The sequence below is a fragment of the Peromyscus californicus genome, unplaced genomic scaffold (assembly GCF_007827085.1).
Source record: "Peromyscus californicus insignis strain IS unplaced genomic scaffold, ASM782708v3 Scaffold_7__1_contigs__length_154581171, whole genome shotgun sequence".
Lineage (NCBI taxonomy): Eukaryota > Metazoa > Chordata > Mammalia > Rodentia > Cricetidae > Peromyscus > Peromyscus californicus.
The window spans coordinates 127,463,510-127,485,571 of record NW_026294595.1 but is presented as its reverse complement, the minus strand read 5'-3'; the positions used below and the strand labels follow the sequence as shown (position 1 = coordinate 127,485,571).

Below are 22,062 nucleotides of genomic sequence, written 5' to 3'. Positions count from 1 at the left end.
TGCGCCGTGGGGAGTGCGAGCGGTCTCACCCCTGCCCCTCATCCCGCCCAAGCAGCTGTCAGCGGCGCGCGCGGCCCGCCGGCCCCTGCGCGCGCTGTCAACAGTCATTAGCGCGCGGGACGCGCCCCTCCCCCTCGGTCCCCCAGCCCGGGGTGGGGCCCGCACCTGGGGCCCCCTGCTCGTTAGCGCACCCGGGCCTCCAGCTTAGGTCCGGAGGGACCTGTCGGGCTCAGAGCCTCCTCCTTCTACCTAGAACCCGTTCAGAGGTCCGGTCCCCGAGGGAGGCGGGACCCCAGAGTCTCAGAGGGCGCCCCTCCTGCAGTGGTGACGACAGCGGTCATTTATGAAATGTCTCAAGAGGGCAGGCATGTTTGTGCTTCGTTCCGGGTTCCCGCAGCCCTCCTGTGAGGTGGTGAAAGCCATGGCGCACTTGGTGTCCTTTCGCGCTTGAGGAAACTGAGGCGCAGCCCCTCCTCGTCTGAGGGCAGGGCTGGATTGCCTTCAGGCTCTGACTCACTTCTAGGAGCACTCTTACCGCTCAGATCAGGCCGGTCCCTGACCCTGCAGTATCTCTCAAGGGAGGCTTCATCCCCGCCTGGCACTTACTTCCCCCGCCCTTCTCTTTCCCAAAAGGGTTGCCTTAGCCCGCTGCACTCCCTCCCTTTCCCCTACCCTGTCAGGAACCCCAGAGTTAAAGCCAAAAGAAAGAAAAAGAAGAGCAGAAAAGGAAAAGGCTCCTGGGAGCAGCTTGAAGGATGTGGCACCTCGCTGTGGCTTCGGGGTCCATCCCAGGCACTTTCTCTGTGGGCCCGGGCGTGCATGTTGGTCCTCGGCGTGATTTGAAAGAAGATAGAGGTTCAGCGAAGCAGAAAGGAGGTCTTGGAATATGTGAGGCTGTTCCAGATGGCAGGTGCGACTCGATGGCAGTGCTCCGCACTAACAGTTGGAGATTGAGCACAAGGGTGGATAAGAGGCAGGTGCTACATTGAGTCCTCAGTGCCTTGCTTATGCATTTATTTATGGGTGTGGGGAGGGGTTCCTCCCACTGCCCCCTCCAGGTCTGAAGAGCTCAGTGGCACTGGGGGCCAGAGAATTCCAGTGTGAGCCTTTTTTTTTTTTGAAGGGATTGCTTGTTTTCAGTTAGGTAATATTTAGAGTCAAGAGAAATAAAAACACTGTCCTTGTATTTGAGCAGGGCCCTCCTTGGCCATCTGATTGCAACCTTACAAGCCATCACCAGCTTCTCCTGGGACTCTGGGAGAGACTTTCAGAGGTTGGGGTGATGCTCTTTCGGTCTGCTTTTCCATATCTCAATTTTCTGTGGTTTTAAGATCTCTCCACCTCTTCCTACCCCTCTGTGGCTCCTCTGCAGGGGCTAACTCCCCCCCTTAGGTTCTTCCTTTAGCTCTGCTCAGGGGTTGGAATAAGACTCCCTTATCCTGAAACTTCCCAAACTCAAGTCCTGGCCACATTGATTAAAGCGGGGAACAAGCCCTGTCAGTGCCTGGGAGGAGCACGCCCAGTGCCTTTTGCTGTGTTCTCAGCCTCTTTTCTGGCTGGCCTAGATGGGATGGAGCAGCATCATTGAGTTTGCCTGCGCAATCAACCCCCTGAAGTCCCAAACTCCCACACAAGTGGAAGCCAAAGGTTTGTCCCCTGGGGTGTGTTCTGCTGACTGATGCCGTCCTGTAGCAGCAATCCCGTTGATTTTCATGCCTCGTTAAGAGTTGGATCTGGAATGCACCAAGAGCGCATATTTTAAGGACATCCTCTCAACCACGGCCTCCTTGTGGCTGGGAAGCATAGTTCCCTCTTATAGTGATGAAGCTATGCTAAAAGGTGTCCCGTGGCTTGAAACAGTGTTCTCACCTTGATAAGTATGTAACTTGTTACCAGCCAGCAACGTCAAAGTTGCAGAGATGATGACTTCCATTAGGAATTGGACTGTGCTTGCTATCAAGGCCAGGGGTCCCTTCAGTTGGCTTCTGTAGGAGATGGACAGGATTCCGTCTGAGGGCTTGACCCAAGGGATACTCCCAAGGATTGCCATGAGGCCACCTGGCAGGAGCCTAATGGCCTGCCAAGATGCCCTGGTTCCTCTCATTGGTCTTCAACCCTGTATATAACAGTCTCCTTTTGATGAGTATTCTGGTCACTTGAAAAAACTGAGGAATCCAATCCCTCCTAAAGTAACTTTGGCAGGAAGTCAAAGTGCAGGGTCAGGCTTGCGGGGGGGTGGGGGGTGGGGGGGGTGGGGGGGGTGGGGGTGGGGGGGGTGAGGCGTCCCTGTCCGTGCACCTGTGATCCACAGTAAGTCTCTGGGCAGATTTCTTGAATTTTAAAACATCAGACTTGGTAGGCTGAAGTAGACCATGGAAAATATGCATTTTGTTTGTTTGTTTGTTTTTGGAGGCAGAGTCTCATGTACCCTAGGCTGGTTTTGAGCTCCCTATACAGTTAAAAAAAAAAAATGGCTTGAACTTCTGATGCTCCTGCCTGCACTCTGTAAGTGCTGGTATCATGGGTGTAAGTTACCATGTACAGTTTATGTGGTACCAGGGATTGAACCCAGGACTTCATGCATGCTAGACGAGCACTCTACCTACCAATCCATATCCCCAGCCCCTAAACACCCATTTTTTTTAAGAACTGCTCATATGATTCTTTTTTATATATTTTATGTGCATTGATGTTTTGCTTACATGTATGTCTGTGTGAGGGTGTTGGATCCCCTGGAACTGAAGTCACAGACAGTTGGTGGATGCTTGTGTATGAACCATGTGGATGCTTGGAATTAAACCCAGGTCCTCTGGAAGAACAGCCTTTGCCACTGAGACATCTCTCCAACTCCGCCACTTTTTAAACTTTTGTTTATTTGTTTTTGTTTTTCAAGATGGGCTTTCTTTTGTGTAGTCCTGGCTGTCCTGGAACTCACTCTGTAGACCAGGCTGGCCTCAAACTCAGAGATTGACCTTCCTCTGCCTCCTGAGTGCTGGGGTTAAAGATGTGGGCCACCACCGCTCAGCACTCATATAATTCTAATGCTGCTTATGTAGGACCCACACTCGGAGGACCAGAGTTCTACATATTCTGAAATATCAGTTACATGTAAAGTAGACATTTTGAGATTGCTTCAGTTGTGTGCAACCCAGCTTTTGGATCAGAATTCAGATGGGCTAGCTTTAAGGGCGTTGGCAACGTCTAAGAAAGTTAGTAGCTCTACAGTTTTAAAAATGAATGCCATGTCCAGTTAGGTTAGTTTGGGTCTGGTTGGTTGTTCTGGAGTTGGATGGTTCTGGAGTATGTTACCATGGCAATGTTCTTCCCTACAGAGAAAAAACTCCCATTGACCTGGTATTTTTCATGTCCTTCCCTATGAAATGCTATAGAGTTTCTTTCCATCATTCCCACGTAGCATTTCTGAAAGCTGGATCATTAGGAGAGTCCAGGTCCTCTCTGATTCAGTCCCCTAAGTACAATGAACTTCCTTTGTCAATACAGTGTGCAGCTTGTTTAAAGCAGGGGATTAAATGATACTGGCTTGGGTACCAGGCAGAAGTGGGTTGGCTGGGGCATCCCAAGGCTAAGGAGAGGTCTGGAGATGCTGTTCAGCGGCAGAGTGCTTGCCTGGTGGGTACAAGGCCCTGGACTCAAAATGGTCAGTACAGGGCAGGGATGGGGGGTGGACAAGGTTCCCAAGGCTTTCAGGAAGACACTTTGTGTTCTTTTAATTAGCAGCTCTCTCATATTTCTGTCTGCATTCCCAGCTAGGGAAGGCATGCCCCTCCTGCAGCATTTACCATAAAGGTCATTACCTTCATGGATGCAGGGCCTGTGACTGCTGCCAGATCTCTTTGTTACCATCTTCCTGGGGCTCTTGTTGAAGGCCAGACAGACATTCTGGTGTTCTTCCTTTAGGGTGTTAAGCACACAACCTCCAGGTGGCCACAGCTCACTAGAGGGCTATCAATGTATGCCTCTGCAAACCTTGTGTGGTCTGAGTTCTGTTTGTTACAAGCCTTTCCCTGCTAGAGACAGGACCCAAGGTTGAAAATAAGAAATCAATCTTTTTTTTTTTTTTTTTTTGACAAGGTCTTCCTGTATGGCCCCCAGTCTGGTCTGGAACTCTCTATATAGCCCAGGCTGGACTTGGCCTTGAACTCCTCCTTCAGCCTCCCAAGTGCTGGGATTACAGGTGTGGGTCACCATGCCCGGCCAAGCAATCAATTTTTAAAGAGGTAGTTACTGATAAATGCTCCCTTGAAGTTTCCCTGGGATAATTTTCTTGTCACACTGGACCAGGTGCAAAGCCACTGCTTAACCAAGTGTGCCTAAGAATAGAGGTGGGAGGCTAGGCCAGGGGCAGAACAGGCACTGGGTAATATATTTTGCTCTTGTATCTAGGTACATTCATTTTGGGAGTTTTTTGTTTGTGTGTTTGTTTTTTTTTTTTTTTTTTTTTTTTTTTGGTTTTTCGAGACAGGGTTTCTCTGTGTAGCTTTGCGCCTTTTCTGGGACTCACTTGGTAGCCCAGGCTGGCCTCGAACTCACAGAGATCCGCCTGGCTCTGCCTCCCGAGTGCTGGGATTAAAGGCGTGCGCCACCACTGCCCGGCTTTGTGTGTTTGTTTTTTGAGACAAGGTTTCACTTTGTAGTTCTGGCTGGCCTGGAACATACATACATACAGACAGATAGGTAGTATATACATGCAGCAAAACACATAATAAATAAATAAATCTTAAGAAAAATTCACAGAGATAGATACACCTGCCTCTGCCTGTGTGTACCACTACACCTGACAACTATTAGTTATATTTTGAACTCAGGAAAAACTTAACCTGTCCAAGTTTGAGGACAGCCTTAACATATTATTTAAGAATTAAATTAAATTAAATTAAATAAGACTATGCATCTCTCCTGAATGTGGATATTACCTTATGGGATCCAGTTTGTAGCTGACTAGATCAGAGTGAGAAAAGCAGATTCCTAAACACAAAGTGTTCAGGCTCAGTGAGTCCAGAGGGAGGAGATGAACATTTACCAAGTGTAATGTGCCAAATGCCTCACACAGACTTACCCCCATTTCTTTTTCATATATGTGTGCAGGTGTGCATGCATATTTGCATGTATGTGCATATGGAAGACTGAGGCTGATGTTGGAATTCTTACTCATCACTGTTCTGTCTTCATTTGACTTATTGTTTGGAGATCTCACTCTGTAGACCAAGCTGGTCTGGAACTCAGATCTGTCTGTTTCTGCCTCCCTGGTGCTGGAGTGGAAAGCTTATTTTTTCAGGCAGGGTCTCTCAGTCAGACCTAGACCTCGCTCTAGTCTCCTTTGTCAGCTTCCTTGTGTTTACATGGATCTGAACCCTGGTCTTCCTGCTTACAAGCAAACACTTTATCTGTGAACGATGTCCCCAGGCGCACATATCCCTTCACACACATTCTCACTCAATCCTTAGAACATTCAGTCAGGACAGGCCCATCTTCCAGAGGAGAAAACAATATCAACCAGTGAAAGGGAGTCAGGCGGTGGTGGCACATGCACTTGGAAGGCAGAGGCAGGTGGATCTCTGAGTTTGAGGCCAGCCTGGTCTACAGAGTGAGTTCCAGGACAGCCAGGTCTACATAGAAAAACCCTGTCTTGAATAACAACAACAACAAAACAAAAAACAAAACTGAAAAAGTAAAATGAGCCACCCAGGGTCTCTGAACTGGTGAGAGGCCAGGCTGGTGACCAGCAAGCCCCAGAGGTCCTCCTGTCTCCCCGATACCAACAGCACTGGGCCTCAGGCATTTGGATGACTGTGCTCAGCATTTTAGGTGGGTTCTGGGGATTCAAACTCTAGTCCCTGTGCTGTGCAGCAAGAGTTTTTAGCCCTGGAGCTATCCACACAGCCTGAAAATTGATACTTTTTCAAAATTAAATTTCGAGCTGGACGCAGGGGCACACACTTTTAATACCAGCACCCAGCAGACAAAGGTAGGTGGATCTTTGTGAGCCACCCTGGTCTACATAGTGAGTTCCAGGCCCGCAAATGCTCCATCTTAAAACAACAACATGGGCTGGAGAGATGGCTCAGCGGTTAAGAGCACTGGCTGTTCTTCCAGAGGTCCTGAGTTCAATTCCCAGCAACCACATGGTGGCTCACAACCATCTGTAATGAGATCTGGTGCCCTCTTCTGGCCTGCAGGCGTACACGCAGGCAGAACATTGTATACATAATTAATAAATAAATCTTTTAAAAAAAAAAAAAAAAAAAAAAAAAACAACAACAGCAAAATAACAAGTTAAAGTTTAAGAGCTCTATAGAAGACAACATAGGTCACTAGTGTTCTTAGTAGACTTTTTAATAACTGTGCACACCTGCATAACCACATCTAGACTGAGGACCAAAAACTCAGTTGTATTTATTCTTGAAGTTCATTTATTTTTGCCATCATAAACCTCTAGTTAAAAATGTTTTCAATGGGCTGGAGAGTTGGCTCAGTGGTTAAGAGCACCGACTGCTCTTCCAGGCTCTTCCAGAGGTCCTGAGTTCAATTCCCAGCAACCACATGGTGGCTCAGAACCATCTGTAATGAGATCTGGAGCCCTCTTCTGGCCTGTAGGGACACATGCAGGCAGAATACTGTATGCATAATAAATTAATAAATCTTTTTTTTTTTTTAAGTGTTTTCCAGGGGCCTGGAGAAATGGCTTAGTGGTTGAGAGCACTGGCTGCTCTTCCAGAGGTCCTGAGTTCAATTCCCAGCAACCACATGGTGGCTCAGAACCATCTGTAATGGGATTTGATGCCTTCTCTGTCATCCAGGCATACATGCAACATAGAGCTCTCCTATGCATAAATGAATCTTTTTTTAAAAAGGTGTATTATTTAGAGGAGGCTGGAGAGATGGCTCACTGGCTGCTTTTGCAAAGTACCTGGGTTTAGTTAGCAGCATTGGCATTGTGGCTTACAATTGACTGTAACTCTAGTTCCAGGTGATCCAGTGTCCTCTTTTGGCCTCAGTGGACATCAGGCATGCACAGGGTGCACATACATACAAACAGGCAAAACATCCATACACATAAATAAGTTGGGTTTTTGTTTGCTTGTGTTTGCTTTGAGACTTGGTATAACAGTGTATCCCTGACTGGTCTGGGACTCGTTATGTAGTCCTGGCTAGCCTCAGACTCACAGAGATCCACCTGCCCCCTGCTATCTAAATGCTGGATTAAAGGCTTGTGCCACCGCACCCAGCAATGGCTTTTAAAGAAATTCACTATAGCTGAGCTTGGGCTTGTAGCACACACTAGTAACCCCAGCACTTTAGAAGTGGAAACGGGGGCTAGAGAGACAGCTCAGTGATTAAGAGCACTGCCTATCCTTCCAGAGGATGTGGGTTCAATTCCCAGCAAATGTGACAGCTCACAACTGTCTGTAATTCCAGTTCCAGGGTATCTGACACCCTTTTCACACATGTGGTGCACATATATACATGCAGACAAAATAAATAAATAAATAAATAAATAAATAAATAAATAAATAAATAACCCTGTACACAGAAAATAAAAATAAAACTTAAAAAAAAAAAATCTCTGTGTTCAAGGCCAGCCTGGTCTACAGAGTGAGTTCCAGGACAGCCAAGGCTGTTATACAGAGAAACCCTGTTTCAGAAAAAAAACAAAAAATGAACAACAACAACAAAGGATCAGAAGTTCAAGGCCAGTGCCGGCTACACAAGGAGGCCAGCTTGGGCTACATGAGACCTTGTCTCAAAAAACAAAAAGCTGCCGGGCGGTGGTGGCGCACGCCTTTAATCCCAGCACTCGGGAGGCAGAGCCAGGCGGATCTCTGTGAGTTCCAGGCCAGCCTGGTCTCCAAAGCGAGTTCCAGGAAAGGCGCAAAGCTACACAGAGAAACCCTGTCTCGAAAAACCAAAAAAAACAAACAAACAAACAAAAAAACCAAAACCTAACATTGTTTTATAACTGACTGTCACAATATTTGACTTGTCTCAGTTGTTCAGGGCAATATTTGAAGATCCTCCAAATGCTGGTAGTTACCAGTCAGCTCATGAACAAGCTGGCCATTGTTGAGCCTGCAAAGACAGTTTAGGACTGTCTTCAGAGGGCTGGGTTCCCCTGAGAAGGAAGGAAAAGTAAGTCCTGGCAAATATGAACCTGAAAAGATGTGTAATTTCATAGCTCATCTCGTAAGTGACCACCAGGGAAGCTGGAAGTTTGCCCACAGTTGCAGAGCAGTGATGGTGGGCTGGCATGCAGCTTTCCTGCACCCATGCATTGTACACACACATATGTGCTTACACAGATGCCTGCTGTTTAATAAGTCCCCATGAAATAGGTCCTGACTGGCAAGAGAGTTGTATCAAGCAGGTGAGGCCATAACCCAGAGATATTGCCCAGGAGTTCTAGGGTTCAGCAGCCCACACCACAGATGCCTCAAGCAGGCCAGTGGCAGAAAGACTTTCCTGTTCTACCATCACTGCATGTCTGTCTGGAAAGCCAAGGGTAAAACCCAAGTCTGTCTGTTGCATGCTGCTAAGGCCTGTATTCTTCAGCTACGAAGTCTGAGGGCCTAAGCTATCTGTGCCCGTCCTGTTCCCAGGCAGGTTCCAACCATCACAAGCTCCCAGAGTTGTAGTGTTCTGGTGTTGAGCGCCGTCATATACTCAGAAACTTGGCCTCTTTTCTTTATGTAGCCCTGGAGGTCTAACTTGCTGTCAACCAGGCTGGCCACAAATCAACAGAGATATACATGAAGACATGCACCACCACACTCATTCTAAAGCATTTCTTTTTTTTTTTTTAAAGATTTATTTATTATGTATACAGTATTCTGCCTACACATCAGAAGAGGGCACCAGATCAAATTACAGATGGTTGCAAGCCACCATGTGGTTGCTGGAAATTGAACTCAGGACCTCAGAAAGAACTGCCAGTGCTCTTAACCTCTGAGCCATCTCTCCAGCCCTCTAAAGCATTTCTTAACAACAGTGTTTGTGAAAATAGTCCTGCCTCCCAGGCTTGGCACAAAGTGCTGCGCTGTATCTCATTTTGTCCTCCCTCATAGAAGTTTGTAGGTAATGGAGTGCTTTCTTCCCTTTTTTTTTTTTTTTTTTTTTTTTTTCCGAGACAGGGTTTCTCTGTGTAGCTTTGCACCTTTCCTGGATCTCACTCTGTAGACCAGGCTGGCCTCGAACTCACAGAGATCCGCCTGGCTCTGCCTCCCGAGTGCTGGGATTAAAGGCGTGCACCACCACCACCACCACCACCACCACCACCACCACCACCACCACCACCCCACCGCCCGGCTGCATTCTTCCTTTTTTTTTTTTTTTTTTTTTTTTTTTTTTTTTTTTTTTTGGTTTTTCGAGACAGGGTTTCTCTCTGTAGTTTTGCGCCTTTCCTGGAACTCACTTGGTAGCCCAGGCTGGCCTCAAACTCACAGAGATCCGCCTGGCTCTGCCTCCCAGTGCTGGGATTAAAGGCGTGTGCCACCACCGCCTGGCATTTTCTTCCCTTTTTATAGGTGAAGGGCATGGGGCTCAAAGATGCAAGATAGTCAAGGCCACACATCGTGGTGGGCTAGAGTGTGTCCAAACCACATTTCTCTGCTGCTGCTAGCCAATCACCTGCTTAACAGTAGTTGTTTATCAATCACCTACCGTGTGCCAGGCGTTTTTTTGGTATGAGCCGGCAGATGAATTCCACACCTCCACAGGGCTGCTCTCCTTAAGCCTGCATCCTCTGGGAAGGATTGTCTTGGAGTTGTGTCTTTGGGTGCATCATCCAACCCTTCCACGCTATTTGTTGTTGATCTGTGAAGCCACCTAGAGCCTTCCCAATCTTCCCATAGGGAGGTGATGGCTGAGAGCCGGGGTCCCCAGGTGTACCTTGTATTCTGTGGACCAGAAGACACCTTCATGGCACACTGGCCTTGCCTAGAACTTGTGCCCTGCAGGCAGTCTTCCTATAGCTTCCCTCCCCAGGGGTGTGGTGGAGAGGTGGTGTGGCGGTGTGTGTGTGTGTGTGTGTGTGTGTGTGTGTGTGTGTGTGTGTGTGCGTGCGCGCGCGTGTGTGTGCAGGTGCCTCCCACACCTCTTTGCTGCAAAGAGCTCAGTCTCCACCTTGGCATACCTTGTTGGGCCGGCTCACAGCACTCAGGCCAGCCTGATAAGAGGCTTGAGGCCCATAGCCATCAGGCTCCCAGCCCTGCCACATCCACATGGCCTCCAGCCTGCTTTTCTGTACATCTCCCCACACAAAGAGCCTGGGTGCTGTGGCTGGCGTTCAGCTGCTGGAGTGGGGAGGGAGGAAAGCGGTGAAAAGCTTTTCAGAAAGGCCTGGACGAAGGCAGGAGCCACCCAGGTGATGGGAGCTGGTCCCCTGGGACCCCAACCCGGGACCACAGTGAAAGGTTACTGCTAATTGGCAAGCTCCTGATGGGGCCCGCATCTATTAGCACTCCCCCTCCCCAGAGACTTCTAGGATGGTCTTGGCACAGCGTGTGATTTGAGAGCTCTCTGGGAGTCTGGCACAGTCTGTCTGAATTGTGAACACTGAGTCTCTTGGTTTCCTAATTTGTACTTGTGTTGTCTTGTTTCTCTGCCCATTGTTGCTGGTAGACTTAGTAGCCCCCTCAGCCACCCTGACTTCGGTACCCTCTCCCCAGATCCAGTGGGCTCCCTCTTCTCCCCAGCCCCTAACCAGACTGTTGGAGGCCATGCTGGGCCAGGGAGCAGCAAAGTCCCTGCCCCCCTCCCCTGACCTGTGGCCTGGCCTCAGGGCCCAGCTCTCACCCCTCATCAGCCCTGACACTAACATGGCTTGTCCACCCTGTCGCAGGGGGCAGATGGCCTGTCGGAGCCCGAGGGCATCTCTCTGAAGCGGGTTGCTGTGGTGGAAGATTTCTTTGACATCATTTACTCGATGCACGTGGAGAGCTCTGCAGAGCCAGGCAAAGCCCCCAAGCACGCTGGGCAGAAGAAAACCTACCGAGCGGTGAGATTTCTGTCTCTGCCTCCGCTGGCAGCCCCAGGCCTTGGCAGGAGGCCATGGGCTCCGCACATGTTGGGCGGGGAGGCGGGGCAGGGAGCTGAGGCGTGATGAAGCGGCCTTTGGGGATCCAGGGGGGCATGGGGCAAGGGCATGGCAGCCAGAGATGGCTCACAGGGTGAGGGGCGGGCTCTGCGGTCAGAGCACAAAGGAGAAGCAGGTTGAGGAAGGAGAGGGAGAGGGAGAGAAGGAGAGGGGCTGGGCAGGGCAGGGAGGAAACCCTCCTTCCCCAGTTTCAGCCTCTTATAGCCTGCTGGGGGAGCACAGATAATAAGAATCGCAGGGGCCAGTGCTTCCACAGCATGGCATGGACTGCTTGCCAGCTTGCCCTAGATGCCTCCTGTGTGTGAGCTTAGCCAGATTACCACACACTATAAGCCAGTCCTGTGAGTTCCCAGAGGCTCTGGGTCTGAGAACTGCCTCCTACCTTCAGGAGGTCACAATTTTGGGCCAGAGAGACTGAAGGCAAAGAGATAAACACAAAAAGAGAAATGCCTCCAAGACCAGCTTTGAGAGAGCAAGAACCCCATACCTGGGGGGCTCAGCAACCATACTCCTAGCCCTGGACATTTAGTGCTAAGCCTGGGGGGCTTCATGGAGAAGGCAGCATGTATACTGGCTACCTTGAGGAGGGCAGGAGGCAATGGAATGGCTCTCTGGAGAAATATCACACAGCAGGGAGTGGGAAAACGGGGCTGTAGAAAGAGCAGTGGCCCCAACCTTCAGGAGGAAGCTGCTAGGCAAAGGCCCCCTCCCTATTTGGCCCCACATCTGAGTCTGTACCCATGGCTCATGCCCAGGTCTAAGCCCACAAGCCAGACATTTTATTGTCAGCTGAGTCCTCATGGCCATCCTGTGACTAGGGTACTATGGTCCATTTTCTAGTTAAACGAACAGACCCAGAACCTCAAGTCACCTGTCCAAGGTCACACAGAACCTGAGTAGCAGTCAGCTGGTATCCTTCCAGGCTCTCCATGTGGATTTTCTCTTTAGAATCCTATAGTTCTATCTTTCTGGGGCCAGGCTTGCCCACCTCCGCAAGGTGTGAAGGTCCCAAGCACTTTGTGTAGATAGATAGCCGTGGGCTGTAGTGGGGGTGGCCTGTGTAGGTATGATTTCCCCACATGGCCTGATTCAGAATCCAAAATTCTGGAGCTCCTTTGTCTGAATGGGTATTTAGTTCCTTGCTTTTTCATGTAAGTCTGTGTACCATGTGAATACAGTACCCATGGAGACCAGAAGACAGCATTAGAGACTAGAGTTACAGTTATAAGATGCTGTATGAGTGCTGGGAATTGAACCCATGTCTTCTGGAAGAACAGCTAGTGCTCTTAACCACTGAGCCATCTCTCTTTAGGATGGGTCCTTTGCTGGGAACCTCAGAGAAGTGAGGAACCAACCTGAGCGCCACAGGATCACCACTGTCTTCCCACCCCTCCTGCTGCCCATGAGAAAGGAAGCCAGTCTGAGGGTGTTTCCAAATGGAGCTATAGAAGGGAGGACCATCAGTCTGGAACCAGCAGGGTCCCCGTGGAATTGAGAAGGCAGTGTTTGCTCATTATTGAGCCTAACACAGTGCTGGGCCTCCACGTATATCAGGGTCCATCCTTGGCCCTTTCCAATCTCACCTCCTAAGTCAGATCTATGTAAAGGCTACAGGCATAAAGCAGGGACTCCTATGAGCCCACATTTTAAGGTGAGAGCCACAGCCTGCCTGAGGTCACCTAGCTGGTGCAGAGCCCGGCAACTGACTAGTATCCATCCTTCCTTGCCACAGGTCTCCTGAGGCAAACTATCAAGCCAGCCACTGGCTACTGTCAGGCATGTGGGCTTGGCTATATGGATCTGGTGACTTCCCTGGCTCCTCAGTGCCCAGCACCAAGCCTTGTCCACAGGCAGTCCTCGGTGGGGTCTGTGGCCTCTGGAACATGCAGAGGCTGAGGGTGAGTTGGGCCAGTCTTGCCAGCCCTTATGCTCCTGGGCTAAGTGGACAGCTAGCCCATTGCTTCTGATCCATATGCTGCCATGTGCCCCATTTCCCTGCCCAGCCTAGAGCTGGCACACGACTGGCATGGAACCGGCTGGGCTGTACACACAGGTGGAATTTCAGCACAGGGCCAAGGCTGAGCCCAGCAGGCCAGGGTCTTTCTGCAGCAGTTCAAGGCCAAGGAGCCAGTGTTCCCCCTTCCCCTCTATGCCTCCTAACCCTTCCCTCTCTTCCCTGTCTGCCACCTTTCCTGTGCTACCCTCTTCCTGTTTCTGGGGCACAGGTGGTACCTGGATGTCCTATCCCCTCGTTTCATCTGCTTCCATTTCCTCCCACCCAACCTAGCTCCTCAGTCTTGCTCTGCAGAAATGAGCTACCCCACCCCGCCCACTGCCCTTAGAAAGAGCCCCTGAGCAAACCGTGTGCTGATGACGGCTGTGGAGAAGCACAGCCTGGTACTGCAGGGCTTCATCAAGCCCTCGGATGAGCGGCTTTTGGATCTGTCACTGTGTATTTTGCCAAAACTGAACCCTGGATCTGATTTTCCATCTATTAAGGTATAAGGACTTTAAAATTCTTACAAGCCTGAAGTGCCTTAAGGGGTTGGGAGACAGTAGGGGACTGGGCATTCTTGTTCAGGGCACTAAAGGAGGCCATTTCTTCAGTAGAAGGGAGGAGTCTTTCTAGCAACTGAATTAGAGAACCATGAATTAGAGAGGAAAGGTTATGAGCTTGTAAGGCCTGGGGTTTTTAGAGTCAGGCAGAAGGCATTTGCATGAGATGATACAGGAAGGAGCCCCTGTTTGAGCAGGGAGCCCTACCATAGCCTCCTAAGCAGGGTGACCTGAAGGTCCAAGGATCCCAGGAATCTCACGGTGCTAAACCCGGGGAGAGTTCTAGCTTGCTTCCAGTTCCCTGAGCTCTTTCCCAAGCGCTTCACTGATCTCACTCGATCAGGGCTTGAGGAACCTTTTCACTTCCTCTTCCCCCCAGGGATGCTAGAGGCCTGATCAGCTTCTAGAGCACAGATCTGGCTACCCAGGCCACTTTGGAGTTAAGGCCAGATGTCGTCAACAGCTGTTCCAGGCCCCACCACGTGCTAATCCACCACAGGGCAGAAGGAGGATCTTGTAAAGTGGTGCAAATCCCCACCCCACCCACCCCACCCACCCCACCCACCTCATCAGGCTCTGTTGGCTTCTGTGTTGGGGAGTGAAAATGGGCCTTGCAAGTCAGCGACTCTGCAAATAGCTTCTGCTCTCCCTGCCCAAGAAATCTCTCCGTTTTTCAGACTGAGAAAAACAGAAAAGGGAAATCCATGCGTGGTTTTAGGGTCCTGGCAGTAGACTCTGAGAACAACATGGCAGGCATCTCAGGACAGCTGAGGGAAGCCTACTGGGGACAGGTCCTGGAGCATCTCCCTTCCAAAACACAGAGGCAGCTCTCTGATTCTGTTTTGTACATGTGTCTATTTCTAGAACAGTCTGAAGCCATCTGAAAGCCACTGTCCTCCCAACGAGATATTGTGTGAGGATTGCCTTTCTGGTCTCACTTTTGTGTATATGTGTGTGTGGTCCCATGGACCTGTGGCATGTAGGCCCTCAGACAGAAACAGAGGCTCTATTTCTGGTCCTGGACCAACCGAAGGGTGAACCAAAAGATGCTGTGGAAGATGAGAGAAGAGGGATGGTGTTGTCCATACGGGTCCCTCTGTACAGAACGGATTCCCCAGGCTTCCTTCTGTGCTCTGTCCCCCCATCTGACAGCTCCAAGGACTTCTTACCTCTCCCATTCCCCTGTGGGACCCAGGGCCATAAGATATATCCCCATGGCTCAGCCAAGACCCCAGGCGATCTTGTTGGTCGCCGTCTCACCCTGGAGGCAGACTCCTGGGCATGCTGCAGGCCAGGCAGCAAGAACAGGCATTCTCATCCTGTGTACAGCCCTGAGCAGAGCAGCCTGGCCAGGGGCTGCTCTTGAGTCCTTTGAAAAGTGTCTGTCCAGTGCAGGTGAGCAGGCAAGCTTGACTAGTCTCTGGCAGGAACCTCATCCTTTGGGAACAATATCTCAGGGGAGCCCAGGACCTCATCTTTTGGCCAGTCAGCCCTGGCCCTGCCTCTGGCTGGAACTCATCCTTCCCTCTTGTCCTTCTACAGCCGAGCTCACTATTTCCAACTCGGCATGCTCTGAAAGGGACTTCCGGAGCTCTAGGCTAGGATGAAGATGCCTACTTACCTAGGAGAAAGCCCCCCACCGTCCAGTCCTCATTCCCCAAGTGGGCCGACCTTGCCGTCCTCCTCCACTGGGGCTCTCCCATTTGTGGCTACAGCCAGAGATGCTGGGGTTGGCCCTTGTCCTTGACCTCCAGAGCAAAGCAATCAGACGGGATTTAGAAGGGAGATAGCTCATCAAAGAGACTGCCTGCTCTGCAGAGCATCAAATCAGCTGAGAAGTAACAACTGTGTCACCAACATTAATGCAAGTTTGCAGCTGGCAGGAGTAGCCCTGGAACTAGCAGGCCAGTGGCTGGGCTGAGAGCCTTGAAGGCTGGTCCTTAGGGGGCTGCTGCAGTCTGGTGCACCCTAGCCGTCTACATACCCTGGCTCTCCTCTCCTCTAGCAGCAGAGATTCAGAATGTCCATGAGTCCTTATCCCTAGTCCCTATAGAAACAGACTGTGTTCTTGCCACAGAGAAGGACCCAGTGCAGTCCAGAGTGGCCCCCAAGCCCTCACCCAACTTTCTTGCTGGGCTGTGGTAAGGACAGGAATGCTTGGTGATGCTGCCCCCTAGTGGAGCGGAGCAGGAGAACCCGGCTCTAGGCAGCACGTGAGAGGAAAAGTGGCATCCCAGCGACAGCCAAAACAGAAGCAGAGTTTCCAACCCAGAGCAAAGCTGACCCCTACTAGATTTCTAGGCCACACCCCCTCCCTGCTTCCTACCCAGCCTTCTCATATTCCCTCCATTCCATCTCCACCTTCCCTCCCTCCTACCAGCTCTCTCCCTCAGCATGGGATAGTGAGGCTCACAGCACTGCCCCTCCAGAGCTGTGTGACCTCAACTGTATCCTTAGTTACAAGAAGGAACATGAAGGTCCCCGAGTGGTACAGTGTGGAAAACTGGATGCCCCCAAACCAACCTCCTATGGCTCTGCCTGAAAGTTAGCCCAGGACATCAATGGTAGAACTTTGGGCTCTGTTCATAGGCCAGTGAATTTACAAGTGGGTCTTAGTTTATACATCTCTCAGAGGAGAGGCTGTTGTGTTCTAGAGCAGTGTTCATAAGTTCACCCTTTAGTAGCAGCAATAAAATGTTCTAAGAAGAATATTACTTGTTAGAGGTTAAAAGCTAGATCATGTTTAAATGTTTTTCGTTTGCAATTTTTAATCTCCTTTATTCAAGTCTTAAAAACAAGTGGCTCATTTTACAGCAAGGAGTGGAGGCCACTGGCCTTGTTGTCACTGGTGACCAAGTTGCCTCCAAGGTGGCACATGACGAGCAAACTGTTTTCTGGCAGATCGCGGAGACCTACGCCTTCCTCCCCAGAGAGGCTGTGACTCGGTTCCTCATGAGCTGCACGGAATGTCAGAAGAGGATGCACTTTAACTCCAGCGGCCCGGAGCCCAAAGGTGGGGGCCACTGTTCCCAGAGGCCAGTGTGGTTGGTGGCACTGCCCCAGAGCCTTGTTTGTTTCTGTGTAATTTTTTAATTAATTAATTACTTGATTACTTATTTGTTTTTGAGGCAGCGTCTCACTGTATAGCCCAGGCTGGCCCTGAACTCTCAGCCCTCCTGCCTCAGCCGTCTCAAGTGCTGAGATTATGTGTGTGCCCCACACAGCTTGCTTATTGTTGTAGGTTTTTCGTTGTTGTTGTTTTTTGTTTTTGTTTTTTTAAGTTACGCTTCACTTAAGTCAATGACCCATCCATCTGCCCTTCTAGGCTTAGGCTAGCCTCTCCTTCCACCTCATTTCTAGTTAGAAACGGGTACCCTTCCTGTTCTCTGGGCGCTGCCATCCTAGCCACTTGGCCTTGCCCATGGGACTGTTTGTCCACTCATGTACACATGGATCTGGGCTCTGAAGAGAGGCACACACCCCATGAGGCATGTTCCTCTTCCTGTTTGGCCCTTAACACCTGCTGATGTTGGGCCCTCACTGAGGTCTGCTCCCTCCCTGTGCACACACCCATGTGCCCTCCAAGCAGTAGATCAGTGAGGACTGATTAGAATTTAAAATGGACAGACCACTTGTGATTAGCAAGTTGCCCCTTGCTCTGTTCAGCCCAGTGAGACCATCAAGGGTCCCCATTCAATATCTCCCTACACTGTCAACCATAACAGCCCGTCAGAGCTTGTCTACCTGCAGCTGGCTTTGACTGTAACACAGGCCAGCACATTAGCCATGGTTACCATGACTCTAGTGTGTCATGGGTTGGGGCTCACTGATCAGAGTTCTGGGCCTTGCCCATAACATGCTGTGCCTCTTCTGGCTTCAGCCTGCAAATGATGAACCATGGTCAACGGGGCAAAGGGGTTGGGGCAGTTGCCCGACCATGAGAACGAAGTAGGACTGGAGAGTAAGCCACTTATCCGGGTAGAACTCTAACGGCATCCACCCACCTAGGGAGGAAAAGTCAACCACATGATGACAGCCAGGTCACAGGAACACAGGCCACAGGCAGAGTTTTCCTCTGAGTGCCCCTGAGGCACCTGAGCAACTTGTGACACCAGCTGACTCACCAAATCAAGAGGCTTTGCTGTCTGGGAACCACTGGTCAGTGGATGTCTGTCAGGTGTGAGGGTCCAGAACTTGTGAATGCTGTTCTATTGCTGAGAGCAAGCTCCTAGGCCAAGCTGTGTGGGTATGGGTCTCAGCTCTGTGCTTGGGGTTAGAAAGGGTCCCTACTCAGAGGACTGATAAGACTTGAGAGGCTGTCTGTGAGCCTGGTACAGAGCTCTAGTATGGGAGAGTGACCCTAAGGGATGCTTGTCACACATCACACATGGCCTGGCCCCAGGGCCAAGACAATCCTTGGCCCTGCAAATGGGCCTGGAGGGCTTTTCTCTGCTCCCTCCCCACATTGCAGGTGTAGGCCCTGAGCTAGCTACCTGGATCCTGCCCACCCAAGTATGCTGGTCCTCTCCTGTTCCTGCCCTAATTGTTTCCATAGCAACTGGAGGAGTCAGGCACAAAACTGCTGCCTGAAGGAACAGAGGCAAGGCTGCCCTGGGGGACTGTAGGCCTCCCAGCTCTCCTGCTCTGCTTCCAACTGTGAGGAGGGTGCTCCTCCCCAAAGGCTGCAAGGTCTTCAGGCTTCTGGGCTTCTCTGTGAGGAGCCCAGCAGCGACTTGCTTCCTCTCCCTACTGACTGCCTCCCCCTAAAGAGGGTCCTTCCTACCCACAAGCCCCAGGAAAGAGGAAAAGGGGGAGAAGGGGGGTTGCTCACAGCTGGGAACTGCTTAGAATATAAACCAGCTTGAGGACTGTGTGCTGAGCCTCTCTCCCTGGGCTTATCTTGACAGGAAAGAGGACAGGTGTCTGCCCTTCTCAGTCCTGGGCAGCTGACCTTCCCACTGCAGAGAAGTGACTACAGGAAATCAGACAGAGCATGGCCCATGCACGAGTGGGCACCAGGCCAGGGGGATCTGGTGTGCAGTCAGTCCTGTTCCCTGCTGTGTGTCCCACAGCAGGTTAGGGAACCTCTCTGAGAATCTCCTGCTCATAATAGCCTCGAGTTGTCAGTCCTGGCATACAGCCAAGAAAACCAAGACCCAAAGAAGTGCTGGGTGAAATCACTCATCCAGGCTTCCCTCACCTACCTCCCTAGAGAGGAAAGTGGCAAAATTGCCTTTATCAGCAGCAAAGTGGAAGCTGTGGTGGTTCAGATGCGTAAAAGGAGCCCACTCTGCAGGGCCTGGGACTTGGATACCTTGGGAACTTGAGCCCATTGTTAGGTTGTCGTGCTCAGGCCCAGGGTCCCTTTCCCCTAGACCCGAAGCTAGTGGCTACAAAGGTAAGGTCAACCCCCACCCTGAGCAAAATAGCTGGGTCCACCCACGTGCTAGATTTAAAAGGGAAAGTTTGGTTTCTGGACTGCCAGTAGAGAGCTCTGGAATCTGATAGGTTCCCTCTCTGCTCCATGGCTTGAGGCATCAGCCTCTAAATCCTTGTTGCCAGCTTTCTCCCTGACAGGAGAGACCTCTACCCTCTGCGTTCTCTCAGATTGAATCCCTGCCTGCTAGTCCTCCCCTCCCCCAGAGGCAGGCTTCTTATTCCTGTCCCAGGAAGGTGGGGAGGAAGGTGGACAGGGGACAGGATGGAGTCTCCTCTGGGGCTGCTGGGAGACTGTCCAGCTTCCTGGCTTCGTGCTGGAAGGAAGAGGAGGAAGCAGAGTGGCCCCAGTGAGCAGCCTGTCCCCAGCAGAGTGGGCCCAACAGCCCCTAGCTCCCCACCCCACAAACAAAGTGAGCTGCAGAGGGTCTGGAAGTCGTCAGTTCCAGGGCCTCCACACCACCAATCTCCCGCCAATCCCAGTGGGAACTCATTCTCAAACCAGTCTGCCATCCTGGGCAGAGGAACCTCTGAGAGTGCATTCCTGCTTTCTCTATCGTGGCAATATACTATGGCAAGGTTGCAAACTCTGAGCTGGCTGTGAACAATGTGGGCTGTGCTCCTGCTTCCTTAGGAGCATGCGAATCACCAAGCCAGACTCTTCTGCAGTTCCCAGGACCGTGCTGGCCTTCTAGATCCCTCCTTCCTGTGTTTTCCAGGCCCATTCCTGCCCATTGCTCTCTTCTGTCTTGCCTTATCTATCGACTGGCCTTTTCTCTCCCATTCTCACACTCTCAGTGTGACAGTGGGAAGCTGCATAGCCTTTCTGTGTGGTGTGGTCCTAGCTGCAAAGAAGGGGCATTACTACAAGTACAGTCTCCTGGGGCTTTTGGGTCCGTGTGGAGCCCATAGGGCACGCTTCGTTCTTCTTGGCTGAGGAATCCACTTTATGCTCTTCAAAAAGCTTTCTTGAGCTACTCCAGGGCCCTCTTGGCTCTAATAGACTCCCATATACCCTAGCCCACCGTGTCTACCCCTCCTTGTTTTTCAGCCTCTTTTTTCCCTTTATGCTGTGAGCAGTAAATATGAGTGATGAGTGATGCAGATGCATAAAAGTTGCCCACTCTGCAGGCTCCTGGAGCTTGCCCATCCATTGGCTACCTTCCTTCCACCTAGGCTTAGAATCCCTGTTTTGTTTCCCAGTCTGAACTTCACAAGGCTGGCTGGTCTTGTGGTTTCTCTGCTCCCCTTGCATATGTCCTTCAACGCCCAACAGAGCTCTTCTATCCCCCTGGCCAATATCTGGAAACTTCTGTCATCTCTGGACTGAGGAGTTCTTTAGGTAAAATGTTGTGAGAATGGGCACTTGGAGAATGTGAAGACTGGGCATTCCTTTTTGGAATTTGTGTTGATTGACAGGTGCCATTTGTATCCACAGTGGAGCTGAGCATGGCTTGGCCTGTCTTATGATGGGCAGAGCCTAAGTTGTTGATCCTTTCCAAAGCCCCAGAGACTCAGGCTGAGCACTTGGACTGGTTTCCATTTTCCTTGGCAAGGAGGTGCTGAAACATTGCTTGGGGCCACTTCCTTGGCCTCTCTTCCTAGCAGCTGCTGGATCACTTAGCCTCTGTAGGTGATACCTCTTAACTCTCCTCTCTACATAGTAATAGCATCCAACACAATGGCATCTGGCTGTCTGCAGTGGCCTGGGCACAGAGGACCACCCTATGCAGAGAGCCAAGGGAACCCCCCTCTTCCTGTTTACACTCTGCCTTAACTTGCCTGGCATGGCATCCTTCCCACCTGTGAGCATCACACAGGACCACCATCGGCTTTGCATCTGTTATTTCTCCACTCACCATATCCAGAGCTCATGGGGCTCCCCCAGCCCTCTGCCTTTCTCCTTACTGGAGTGAACCAGTTCTGACCTCCCATGCCAGCTCCATGACTCCCTTTCTCACTGGAAATGTCCCTGTCCACCTTGGCACTGCTGCCCCAGCAGGATGCTCACTCCTGGGACTGAGGGACTAAGTACCCCATGGCCTACCAGCGCAGGTGTCCCTGATAGCTCTGTTTGTCTGCTTTCCTGCCGCAAGGATCTTGCCCACCTCTTCCAGAGCAGTCCTAGCTCCTTCGGGGTCCTGGAAGCATCTTCTGCTTTGTGGAGATTCTGGAGAGCACAGACCAGGGAAAACCCTTTGCTTCTGCCCACATACAGGTCACCAGCCTGGCCACTCTTAGTATGATTTTTCTTCCCTAAGCTAAACTGTCATCTGCTTCTCGATACGCACGCAGCCTTAGTATGCAGGTACAGTGTAAGCTACATCAGGGCATCTTGCCTATGTAGATGGCCAAATGCAGAGAGCCCCTATAAGACCAGGGCCTTTGGAGGGTGGGTAGCTCTTCACAGCCTCCATGTTGTTCAGCAACTTCTTCCCAGGCAATTTCACCTTTGAGGAAATTACAGTTGAAGTCACACTTCTCAGCCAAAACCACCATGATTCAGAGATAGGAACATGGCTCTTGTCTGTGACCCCATCTCAGGGTCCTTGGAATCATTTACCTAATATGTTGCCTCCCACCCACTCCATCTTAGTAGATCAGGGCCTCAAAACTCCCTGGGGTTAAGGAAGTTAACTCTAGGTTGATAGTGGTCCATTGAGGAAAAGACCAGCTCCATTTTCCTACAAGCTAGGCTCATGTACACAGGATTCCCTGCCCCACCCAGACATGGTGGAAAATACGGACCAGCCCTCTCCACCATCTGCACCGTGCTCAGGCACATTCAGTGCGGGTGTCAGGCATCTGAAGTCAGTCTGGAAGTGAAACTTGGGGAGTGTAAAGACAGGCCAGGAGCAACACAGACTCACCAATAATGCTACAATAATTTTTATTTTTAAAGTGGGCTGCCATGAATCTGATAACTACCATTTTGAGTCAGAGTCATCAGTATGGAATTG

General features: G+C 50.8%; 1 protein-coding gene across 3 annotated transcripts in view; it reads left to right on the top strand.

Annotated features, from left to right (window-relative positions):
• Positions 1–22,062, top strand: part of Nol4l (nucleolar protein 4 like) — a 125,423-nt gene that overhangs the window by 39,180 nt on the left and 64,181 nt on the right. For 2 of the 3 annotated variants that reach the window (XM_052722446.1, XM_052722447.1), the window contains exons 2-3: positions 10,856–11,011; positions 16,568–16,679. In XM_052722446.1, the coding sequence (XP_052578406.1) occupies positions 10,856–11,011; positions 16,568–16,679 (268 nt within the window). Of the gene's footprint in view, positions 1–148; positions 911–10,855; positions 11,012–16,567; positions 16,680–22,062 lie in introns of those variants that run through there. The other variant, XM_052722448.1, reaches the window with a different exon arrangement.